Source organism: Sardina pilchardus, chromosome 15, assembly GCF_963854185.1.
Source record: "Sardina pilchardus chromosome 15, fSarPil1.1, whole genome shotgun sequence".
Classification (NCBI taxonomy): Eukaryota; Metazoa; Chordata; class Actinopteri; order Clupeiformes; family Clupeidae; genus Sardina; species Sardina pilchardus.
The window spans coordinates 28,378,013-28,391,227 of NC_085008.1; the positions used below are offsets into that span (position 1 = coordinate 28,378,013).

General features: G+C 43.8%; 1 protein-coding gene across 1 annotated transcript in view; it reads right to left on the reverse strand.

Annotated features, from left to right (window-relative positions):
- gpc1a (glypican 1a) overlaps positions 1-6,399 on the reverse strand; it is a 15,488-nt gene extending 9,089 nt beyond the window's left edge. Inside the window, exon 1 of the mRNA XM_062556912.1 lies at positions 6,240-6,399. Coding sequence (XP_062412896.1) covers positions 6,240-6,399 — 160 coding nt within the window. The remainder of the gene's footprint in view (positions 1-6,239) is intronic.
- Between the last annotated feature and the right edge of the window lie 6,816 nt (positions 6,400-13,215).

Consider the following 13,215-nt stretch of genomic DNA (forward strand, 5'->3'; position numbering starts at 1 on the left):
CTATGACAGGCCTATTCAATTGGATGCATGCGGCTCAGATCTGGTCCACATAAAAATTGTTCATGGTCCTCACTTGTCAAGCAACCGATTTAAACATTAACCGCTATTTTAACCTGCTCTATGTGTTTATGTCCATTTTGATCTCTCAGAAACCGTTCGTTTAGTCACAGAAAAATAATAACGTTATGCTCGTCTTTATCAAACTGTGGAGATAATCCGCCATTAGTCAAAAGAAGAAGAAAAAGAAGAAGAGAGTTTGTGAGGAGTAAAGGTAAGTTAATGTGACAAGTTTTCGTCGTGCAAAAGAACAGAAATTGACTTTATCCACAAGAATGTTGCATGTCCACGGTGTATTGCCACGTATATTAAGGTGGAAAAAGCGACTGTTGGACCTTTGGGTAACTTAATTAAGTAGCCCGATTACAGTGCTCACAAACTCTCTTCTTCTTCTTCTTGATTAATGGCGGATTATATCTTCTCTCATCTTCACGGAATTGGGGGGAATGAAAAAAACGTCAATTCCGGTCCTTACAGTGCAGGGGGCCTGAGAGTGCAGTTGGGCCTGACAGTGCAGCTGCAGCTGGACGCCTCTCAAATTATTCAGATCGCCACCACGTGGCCATACCATGCCATTACACCACTAAGCGAAATACATAAACGGGAATCCCGACGGTGTTACGGATCACTCCCAAAATGTAACCGTTTCTTCCTTAGTTCATTTCTGACCTTCCCTGAAAATGTCATCGAAATCCATCTTTCACTTTTTGAGTTATCTTCCTAACAAACAAACAGACAGACAGACAGACAAACAAACAAACAGACAAACAAACGCCGGTCCCCGATGAAAACATAACCTCCTTGGCGGAGGTAAATATAGTGATTGGACTCTGAAGAACACAGTAGTGCCGAAACGTTAGTCTGTTTGCACCAATAAAAGACTGCAAGTGAGATTGTTTCCTTCCTATGTGAAATATAATGATTATTTTGCTACATTCAGTTTCATAACAATGCTCTCCTTTTGTCTTGAGTTGTCATGTGCATTATCTTTTTACATGTATTTTTTCTTGTTGGATTATATTTAAAATTCAATTTAAAAAATGTAAAAAAAACTATGGACGATAGCTCCAAAATCATAGCCTGACGAGCCAGACCCACATCAAGATGTAGGGTCTGGACACTCACCGTAGACAGGGCTCAATCGGAGGGGTGGGATAAACAGTTGTCTTTCAAATTCCCTCCCCGCAATAGGATAACGCTAAACGAATCATCTCCTTGTTTTCAAGTAGCAGGATGCGTAACCTTCCCTCTCCACGCAATAGGATAACGCTAAACAAATCATCTTCTTGTTTTCAAATAACAGGATGCGTTACCGTCGCAACTTCTGGTCGCATGTCAGTCACCATTATGTTAAGCCCACCAACCGACTCTATACACGCTGTGATTGGCCCGCTGGTGCTTCGGTTCTCAGCTCCCTGGCTCTATGGATCGTGCCTAGACTGCCCCGCCAGCCAAATTACATTTGCTGCCACTAGGGGCGTCTAGATTTCTAGGCTACCAAAATCACGTAATCATATTTAATAATCGTGATCTCAATATTGAACAAAATAATCGTGATAATGTTTTTTTTTCCATAATCAAGCAGCCCGACCCTCTGGGTTTCGACATGTTCCGGCTGCAGTCTTGGCCTCTCTAATGGTAAGAAGGCTGTGGCCAGTCTGCAGCATGTCAACACGTGAGCCTTGGTTCACCTGAGAGCATGACCTCACACGCGGAGCTAGTGGACAGTCTTCCCCTCCGTGGGGGAGGAGATTAGGCGACTGATCTCTGACTGGTAGAGACGCAAGGCTACTCCGTGAGGTGAACTTTGGATGGCTTTGCAGTGGACTTCCAGGCTGCTTCGAAGGCAACCACTGACTATTACCTATCTAGACAACACTGTTAGTCCTGGAGGCTGCTATGACAACCCCTATGATAACAACCATCCTTGACCACTTCATATCTATCGCAAAAACTGCTGCTAACAGCTAATGATAGCGGCTACGCCAGCTAGGCAACTTTCATTGTGCTGACCTCTGCTGCCACTCTAAGCTGATTAACCCCTGGTGTGAAACCAATTATCTGCTTTCGGACAAGCAGACTGACCAAACTTGTCAAAACAATCTCTCTCATCTTCTAAATACACACACAGACACACACACACACACACAATCTTATCCTTTCCTCCTTACTGAACAGTTAAAAGTAAAGTCAGCGCTCATACACGATTTCAAGCGGATAACATACACATTCCGCAATCTTCTCACAATCCGCTAGCTGGCCATTTTGTGAGTACACGGTAAAACAAACTCTGTAGGCAGCCCAGGCTATGAAACCTAGTAACAAAGTCGAAACCCTGTGTGCAGATTCCCTGAGAGTACTGAAGGGGGGTGTGAGCTCTCTGGTGTGTTTAGTTTGGTCCTTTGTTAAAATATAATGTACCCTTATCAAAATGTCCTATAGGATTCCAAAAGCAACAGTCCTATAGGATTTAGGAATCCTATAAGATTGTCCAAAAACATTCCAAAATCTGATTGAAATCCTTTCGGATTGTCAATCCTATACCCATACCCTATATTCTATTGTTCATTCATGAAAAGAAAGTGTAGTTTTTGCATCTGCAAAGAACACCTGTCAATTACTCTTGGGAATGTTATTCTTGGGAGGTGGTTTTTTTTTTTCCAAACAATTCCATTATTTCAGTGATATTCCACAGAAACCTGTACTCACTTCTTCTGATGCCTACTGTACACACAACCATATACACACTACTTCTGATGCCTACTGTACACACAACCATATACACACTGTAGGTTATACTGTGTACACACAACCCCACATGCATAAATAATTTTTCTCAAAATAGCATTGTGCGCAAAGCGACTGATTTCCCTTTCCCGGGTCACATATATAAACACACCCTAGCCTAAACCGAACCCAGCCTCTACAGACACACACAGACACACACACGTAATCACAATGAGATGCCCGGAGCCTAACCCTAACCCCAGTCTTTACACAAACACACACACACACACACACACACACACACACACACACACGACATGTGACACCCTGACCATTACAGACATCTGCCTTCTGCATCCCACATGTAGCTGCTCACATACAGATTCACACACATACACACACCCACAAACACACACCCCCCCCCCCCACACACACACACACACACGCACAGCATAAAACGCCCAGGTCTTTACAGACTTTACAGCCTTCTGCATCCCACATACAGCTGCTCACAGCTGCTCTCTCTCTCTCACACACACACACACACACACACACACACACACACACCAGACAAAACCATCAGCTACACTCACAGACAATGGTGCTCGGCTCCTGTTACAGGTTTCCTCTGCACAAGCAGCCAGACACTGAGGTGGAGTACTACACACTCACACACCTAATCATACCAGCACACACACACACACACAAACCTAATGATACCTGCACACACACACACACACATACAGTACATACACACATGCACACACCTATTCATACCTGTACACATACACACACAACTATTCCTACCTATACACAAACACACACCTATTCAAATCTCCACAAATATCACGCACACACACCACACACTCCCCCTCCTGCATCACACACACACACACACACACACACACACACACACACACTGTCCTCCTCCATCTCACACACCCAGTGCTGCTGAGGCCGATGGAGGTGACCTTGAGAATATCATTGGTTGCCTAGAGATGAAGCCGTCTGTGCAGTTATTCACACACACACACACACACACACACACACAGACACACTCTCTCTCTCTCTCTCTCTCTCTTTCTTCTTCACACACCCTACAACTCTGTGTTCATCAGAGTGTGTGTTTACAGAAGCAAAAAGAAAGTAGGCCTACACACATAGAATAGCAGAGACATGCCATCAGACACTAGCATCCCTTACAGACATGTGTTATATTAGAGAGAGACATGCCATCACCAGACACTAGCATCCCTTACAGACATGTGTTATATTAGGGAGAGACATGCTAGTGCCACTAGTTTCCTTAGGAGTCATTTTAGCAGCACCACACATTAGCACCAGTAGGAAATGTTACAGTAACGCCACACTCTAGCATCCACAGGCTTCAGGCGCCCTGTCAGTACACTGGATGGTTCAGAGGCGATGCCAAAGGTCAGTGGAAGAACAGGGGGCACCATAGAGGAGTCCAGGGTGCAGAGGCCACTCTAATACTGGGTCCAGCCGCAGGCGTTCGCAGTGAATAGAAAGAATAGAATATATACTTTTTTGATCCCGTGAGGGAAATTCGCTTCTCTGCATTTAACCCAATTTAATCAAATTAGTGAACACACAGTGAGGTGCTCAAGGGCACTTCAGCCATGGACTGTTTGGGGATCGAACCGGCAACCCTCCAGTTACAAGCCCCAAGCCCTAACCAGTAGGCCACGGCTGCCAATACTACACTCTTAGAAAACCAAACGTGCATATAGAACCAACAACCACGCCTCATACGTATATGGGTCCAGGCCACAGACGCTAGCAATGGACACTCTAGTGGGCTCAGGCAGCAGGCACGCCCACTGCACACTCTAGTACTGAGTCCAGGCCACAGGAGCTCATATTGCACACTCTAGTACTGAACGCTACTGAGTCCAGGCCACAGGAGCTCATACTGCACACTCTAGTACTGAACGCTAGTACTGAGTCCAGGCCACAGGAGGAGCTCATATTGCACACTCTAGTACTGAACACTAGTACTGAGTCCAGGCCACAGGAGCTCATATTGCACACTCTAGTACTGAGTCCAGGCCACAGGAGCTCATATTGCACACTCTAGTACTGAACGCTAGTACTGAGTCCAGGCCACAGGAGCTCATATTGCACACTCTAGTAGTACTGAACGCTAATACTGAGTCCAGGCCACAGGAGCTCATATTGCACACTCTAGTACTGAACGCTAATACTGAGTCCAGGCCACAGGAGCTCATATTGCACACTCTAGTACTGAACGCTAGTACTGAGTCCAGGCCACAGGAGCTAATATTGCACACTCTAGTACTGAACGCTAGTACTGAGTCCAGGCCACAGGAACTCATATTGCACACTCTAGTACTGAACGCTTATACTGAGTCCAGTCCACAGGAGCTCATACTGCACACTCTAGTACTGAACGCTTATACTGAGTCCAGTCCACAGGAGCTCATATTGCACACTCTAGTACTGAATGCTAATACTGAGTCCAGGCCACAGGAGCTCATATTGCACACTCTAGTAGTACTGAACGCTAATACTGAGTCCAGGCCACAGGAGCTCATACTGCACACTCTAATACTGAACACTAGTACTGAGTCCAGGCCACAGGAGCTCATACTGCACACTCTAGTACTGAACACTAGTACTGAGTCCAGGCCGCAGGCGCTCATATTGCACACTCTAGTACTGAGCGCTACTGAGTCCAGGCCACAGGAGCTCATACTGCACACTCTAGTACTGAACACTAGTACTGAGTCCAGGCCGCAGGCGCTCATATTGCACACTCTAGTACTGAACGCTAACACTGAGTCCAGGCCACAGGAGCTCATATTGCACACTCTAGTAGGCTACTGAGTCCAGGCCACAGGCGCAGGGCCTAGCTGTATGCAGAAAAACCTCCTGGAACATAAACCAGTCCGGGATATACTGGACTCACTCCAGACTGGACACAGTGCTCCTGCTCTGAGACCATCATCGCTTGGGCAGCCTGGGAGCAGCCACTTACAGTCACAGCAGTGGTGCATGGGACCACATTACATTTACAACATGCAAATTATGATAAGGTAAACTGCTAAACTGTTTCATTTTTCTTTCTTTTCTTTTCTTTCATTCTGCAGACACACAGCACCGTTTAAAAGAATCTGCACTCTAAACAGGCAACGTGAAATAGGATGCTGGCACCAGACTCAAAAACGCTTAACCACTCTTTTTTGTATATTCGAATGTTCGTATATCAGGTCTTAAAAAGCACAGGTTAAGAAAAGCACAGTGTGGCAAAATCGAGGCTGAGATATTCGGCAGTAAGTGACTAGTGCCCTCTCTGCCGCTATGACGGTGAGGGCGTGAGCACTTATTACAAAGAGAACAAATAGAACACGCCAACCGCGTGCTGTATGATTCCCACCCGGGCCCCCAAACCGGACTCCATCCTGTGATCTCACCAGATATCTCGCTCTGAGGAACTCCATTTAGCGTGAAACCCTTGCCGCTGTAGAACTGACGAACATCAGCGCAGCTTCGCGCCTTGCTGCTCGCGCTGTCCGCCGACAGTAGTACCGGGACAGCCAGCGAGAGGAGCAGAACTGTCGCCGTTACATCCATTGTGTCTGACACACGACGGTGCGACGCGAGCTCGGCGGCGGAGAATGCACTGAAGTTAGGATGCAAGAAGCATAGATCAAATTCCGTTGATCAGAATAAAAAATAATGTCTACTGATAATCCAGAAACGTATTCACCGTTTCTATTGTACTGTCAGCAGGTGCGTGCAGAATAGGCTACCTCTCGGCAGCACAGGTCTTCTCGCTGAGGAAAAAAAAAACCCGAATCAATCACTGAGGAAAGAATGCTACATTACTGCCTTCTGTGTCCGTGAAAGTCTTAATCCGAATAGCCTTCCTATCACATTGTTTAATAACAATGTCATTATAGTCCTACACCGATCGTGATAACAGAGCAATTCCTATAAAGAGACGGAGATATTCGAGACCGCACGCGAGACAGATGCCCGTGCGCTCCCTGTCGACCTCCCGACGCGCGTGATGGTGTTCTCTCTTCGCTCCGCGTGCATGTCGGCTCCACCTGCAGGTGGGCGCGTGCAGCCGCTCTGCAGTTCACCGGCTACGCGTGTAGCCACAATACCGTTCACATGGTCGTTCTGCAGGATAGATATGGCTATCACCAGACTAAGCTCAATCATTAAAGATTGAACATTAGTCTGGGGAGTGCGCCGTATTTCTACTAAGAGGCGTGATCACTGGGCGTAGATCGGGCTGGGTTTACAGCAGCCTGGATTGAATTGACCATCAGACTTCAGCCGAAAGAAACAAAAGCACCGACAGTTTATCCCATACTCATCTGTAGTCATTGAGTGTGGAATCTTTTATTCAAAGCCTAAGTTGCTTCCATCTCCCATTCTTAAGTGACCAGTCCTGCATTGTACTGTATTGTCACCTATACACAGGAAAGGCAAGCAACTCATCAGCCTGACTAGACCTGATGAATTATCAACAGGATGAAGGGGGAAAAGGAGATGATGAGATCACATATTTGTCAGTGGTTAATGTCTATCACACTGCTGCTAGACCCCCCCTCCCCCAGCTCAATAGCTCCCCCTGCTGTCAGACCCCCAGCTCTACAGCTCCAACTGCTGCGAAACCCCTGGAAGCTTGCACTCCCCGTCATAGTCAGGGGGCCAATTCTGAAAAGGGCTTCCGTTAAGACTTTTGCGGACATGTTTTGGTACAAGCAGTCAACCTATTTTTTTAGTTAGAAGACACCCATAGGTAAGATATTATGGTGGTTGTCAAGCAAAACATTTCTTTTTTTGACTTGTGCAAGCAATTTCAGGCCAATTTTTTGGTTTCGGGCTCAACATGACATGCCAACGATAAATGTTGAATATCTCCACAACCACAAGGACCATATAGATAAAAATGGTATGGAATGAAAGCTAACACTCGTGGGATGTCTGCTGAAGTGTCAGAATTAACATTTATTGTACAGTATAAGAGACAACAGACCTAGAACATGAAAAAAACAATCTCCGCCTAAAGAGAACCAGTTTTCAAAGTGAATATCAGATTGGAAACATAACATAGCATTCCAAAACCTCTATCAATCAGTACCCCTATCTATGGGAATGAGTCAAGCCAAGTTTAAAGCTTGTAGGGAGAGACAGTGCATTGCTGCACATGTTGTAATACTTTAATATTATGGCGAAAATGTAGAACTGTAGATGGTGGTCTATGGTGCTATTTGACTTCATTAATGTACCAGGTTGTGACAAATTATGTTTAATGGACATATCACTATATTTATCAATTCTACCCAAACATAACTGCTCTCTCTGTTCTTTAGGATTAGAGGTTAGTAACTAGTTAGTAGTAATAACTTTGTAATAGTCGTATGGCAAAGGTATTTTTCCCCATCCAAGCAGTGGTGCTCGGGTATAGGCAGCCAACAGAAGAAGGGACATGAAGGATGGCATGCTTTCCCCCCAGCTTTTAACCACAGAGGTCAGGTGCTTGGAGCTTGGTGAGAACAGGTCAGGTGCTTGGAGCTGACGATATGTGGATGTGAGGAAAGTGGAAGTCAGTGCAGTACCAGGCAGTGTCGATGTCCCTGACCAGGACTCAGACTGAGCACATGGACATGGTCCCTGGGTACCTTCTGTTGGCTGCCTACCTGAGCACCACTGCTTGGCTACATTGTAAAACCCGGGAAGTTAACTTAAGTGTAAATAAGTCATTCAGCTGAGTTATTTCTATGTGTGTAGCAGTGTTGTAGTACTCGAGTCCAGGACTCGGACTCGAGTCCGAGTCATTAGCTAAATTTAGAGACTCGTGACTTGACTTGGACTTGAGCACTGAATGACTCGGACTTGGACTCGGACTCGGACATTCAAAGCATTCAGACTCGAAAATTGAGATGAAGACTCGACTTTGCCCATGAGTTTTGTGTTTACAGTTCGCTTACCATTCATTCCTGCAGACGCCCCTGTATGAAAGTTCATAGCGTCCGCCATTAGGACTTTTTTTAGTTTTTAGTTTAAAACCTTATAGGCTATGCTTACTCTAGTGCGGAACTTGAATCAATAGTGACTCGACTCGGACTTGACTCGGATGAGAGGTGGACTCGACTTGGACTCGACTCGGAATTTTTTTTTAATGACTTGGACTCGACTCGGACTCGGACACTGGAGACTCAAACCTGGACTCGGACTCGAGGCATAGTGACTTGACTACAACACTGGTGTGTAGTTTGTGTTGGGATAACTTTAAGGAGTCAAGTAAACTACTGTATACTCATTTTATTCACCTAATTTCAACTTGAGTAAAATACAGTCATGGCTGAAAGTGTTGGCACCCATGTTAAAGTTGACTAAAAAGAGGAATATAAAATGATCTTTTGGAAATTGATCTTAATGCCTTAAGTAATAAAAGTAGAAAATATCCAACCTTTAAGGACACCAACTTTCTATGTGAATGAATAATGTATCATAAACAAATAAATGTATTGGCACCCCTATGTAACCCTATGGGAATTTAACACAAAGGGTTAACATAGGGGCAGGCAGATTTTTAAAGGCCACTTATTTCATGGATCCAGGATACTATGCATCCTGATAAAGTTCCCTTGACCTTTGGAACTAAAATAGCCCCACATCATCACACACCCTTCACCATAACTAGAGATTGGCATGGTGTTTTGTTCAGTTGGCCTATTAGCTGGTTTGATTTGCTTTGAGCTCAATGAGCATCAAACAGGCTAATAGGCTAACTGAACAAAACTGAACAAAACACCATGCCAATCTCTAGGTATGGTGAAGGGTGTATGATGATGTGGGGCAATTTTAGTTCTAAAGACCAATGGAACTTTATCAGGATGCATAGTATCCTGGATCCATGAAATAAGTGGCCTTTAAAAATAAAAATCTGCCTGCCTCTATGGGAGTTGAGAACATAGGGTTAACATAGGGGTGCCAATACGTATGACCCCAGTCTTTTAAGGAAGAACATTTATTTATTCATGATACATTACTCATTGCATGGGGTGCCAACACTTTCAGCCATGACTGTATATGCCACTCATTTCAATTAATCATGGCAAGAAGTATATTCACAATAAGAAATGGCTGACCACACATTACATTTCCCAGAATGTCACCGTCCATAGTATTCTTAACACATTATCACATATTAATCTTGACTGAAATTGAATCTTAAATGCAATAGTTAAACTATATTTACGGCTATACTAGAGCTGTTATGTTATTGTGTTATTTACATTGACACCACACACCATCAAGCAGATGACTATCCACAACAGACTTGGCCTGTGGGCTGATTTTAAAATCTTAGATCATGTGTAATGCTTCAAGACGTAATGATAATCTGAAGATACAGTATATCATGATGGCCAGTACTGCCATGGTGTTAAATATTATGTTTCACAATTACCCTCATTCTGCAGTAATCCTATTAATTTAATAGAAATTTAAACCTATAAAAAAAATCCTGAAATCTTTACTCCTGAAGCTCATATCCTGCCCATAAGAGGGGTAATATAGTTACTCAATGTAAACATGCATAATGTGTCTGTATCTCCCCACGAGACAATACAGACAGACAATAGGAGGCTCAATCACACCATTGGGATACTCAACTTTGTGACACTTTCAAGTGACTATAGGTCAAAGTCAAAATGGGAAACGCAATCAACTTTGCATTAGGCCAAGTAAAAGTGAACTTCATAATGTTCTTTATATTTTGAGAATGGGCTTCTCCTTAATGGTATATCTGACCATATTCTGAAAATCATCAACACAATATTTTTGCCCATCACCTGGTAAACAGTAAGAAGCCACAATTAACAGCTAAGAGAACAAATATTTACCCATAATCCATAGAAAATGATAGCTCACACATTGAGTACATTGCATTTTTTCGTGTGTAGGCCTACATAATTCTTACTTGTCCTGATAATTCACTCAAGTTGTTATTAGGTGAATAAAATTAGTGTAGTTTACTTGACTCCTTTAAGTTATCCCAACACAAAATGCAATACATACTGTACAATATACTAATAACTCCCGTTGAATGACTTATTTACACTCAAATTAAATGAGTTGCCAAACTCAAATGTCAAGGCATCCGGTTTACTCAAATAATTTCAGATAAGTTAGCTTCCCAGGCTTTACAGTACTCAAATAATTTAAGTTCAGCTAACTTCCCGGGTTTTACAGGGGAAAAACATACCTTTGCCATACGACTATAACAAAGTTGTTATTGCTAACTAGTTACTATCCCCTAACCCTAAAGAAGTGAGAGAGCAGTTATGTTTGGTTTGAATGAATAACTATAGTAATATGTCCATTAAATATAATTTGTGTCACAACCTGGTATATTAATGAAGTTAAATAGCACTACACCACCATCTACAATTCTACATTTTCACTGTAACATTTAAATATTATAACTTGTGCAGCATTGCATGTCTCTCCCTACAAGCTTTTAACTTCGTCTTCACAACCACCCTGATATCTTACCTATTTGTGTCTTCTAACAAAAAAAAAAAAATAGGGTGACACTGACAGCTTGAACCAAAACATGTCTGCAAAAGTCTTAACGGAAGCCCTTTTCAGAATTGGCCCCCTGACACAACAGTGGCCCTTGTGGTGTGATACTCTTGTGGTATTTATTGATCATTATTTTTTAATGATCATGCTTGCACACAAGTTGGATTATATTGCACATTTGCCCAAGATTACAGTAGGTAACATGGAAGAAAAAGGAAGCACTTTGGGGGAAAAATCCGCTTTTTCCATTTTTAAGAATATAGTGTTAAAATGGACAAAATAACATTTTCTAAGCTGACAACCTGTCTAGAACTCATGTTGAGGGGTTAAATATCAATACTGGATAGGTTGTATGCTTGTACCAAAAAGTGTCCGACAAAGTTTTAATATCAGTTTTGGCCCCCTGACTATCAGGCTGGTTTGTTCCACTGTAAGCCTGAAGATGAGTCCAAGAGCTGGAAACGTCAGTTTGCGTATAACATACAGTCTGTTGTGCACGTTTCTGTGTGATGGTAACATGTTCATTGAAGTTAAGCTTATTGTCAATGGTGAGACCAAGATATTTGAAGGTGCTGACCTGTTCAACTGGTTGGCCATGGATGGTGATGTGAGTGAGTCCAGGGGGTGATTTTGATGCATGAACGACCAGTTCTTTTGTCTTGTCAATGTTGAGTTGTAGGTAGTTATCAGAGCACCACAGTGCAAAATTTGTGATGGACTGGTGGTGAGCTGTGATGGAATCGTTGTCTGTAAGTAGTCGTAGTGTGAGACTTTAATGAGTTTGTTCTACTAACCTGTAGACTTCAGGCAGGTGAAACAGCAGGTACAGGTCACACTGGGGGGCCACTGCGTGCCGGGAACACTCTGAGGCAGCTGTCAGTTTCAGCTGGTCCTGGAGCAATGCATCTGTACTGTGTTGTACTACTGACAGGCATGGGTCTTTGGTATTATTCGCCCTCAACGGTGCCTTCAAGTCAGCGCTGCCTTCAAGGCACTACTCCCCTCAGTTTAGGGGTAGGATGAGGGTTGAGGGGGTTAAGGTTAGGAATAGGGTAAAGGTAGTGCCTTTTAGGCTGTGCTGGAAGGTGCCGTTGGGGGCAAAAAACACCATTGAGCGTGCTACTGCCAGGCATGGCTGTTCTGGGAGGGAAAGAGAGCACACAAAACAGAGTAGGAATGAGGTATTCCTGCATTGCGTTGCTTTGTACAGCAATGCGTAATGTGTGTGGAGGCCAGTAGACGTGGAGATAAGAAGAGGAGGTCAAGTGGATGAGGACTGGACCGCAGCACTGCAGCAGCAGCTTAACCTGTTGAGGAGTGAATTATTTTCCAAGTTCCTTCTAGAATTCAATGCAAACGATCTATAGTTTCAGTGTTCTGTATACAGTCTGTGGGGAAAATCTCGGAGGGTAATTGTCTCATCATAATGCGGAACTCTCAGTTGACCGAACATTCTAATCACATATTTGTGACCGTACCCCTCAGGATCATTCAGCTGACGGATGTCAGCATGGTTTCCACTAAACAGCATGGTTAACGCACACAGTAAGAAGTGGCTTATGTATGTCAGAACATAGTGATAAAGGTCTGTATAGCAAAGAGTCTGTCGTCCTTTTTTAAGCTCATGTTTTTGCACAGACACACACATTGGTGCACACGTTGGACACAGAATGACTTTTTGGAGCTGGCCTTGAAAAGGGCACTGTGCTTCTGGCACGAGCTGTTGGCTAAAAAAAGCTGAAAAAAAAGAAAAAAAAAGGGAATCCATGAGATAAGCAGCGCGTGTGTGAGTGTGCCACGTTAGCACACACCCCGAGCAAACACACAGCTCACAGCTCA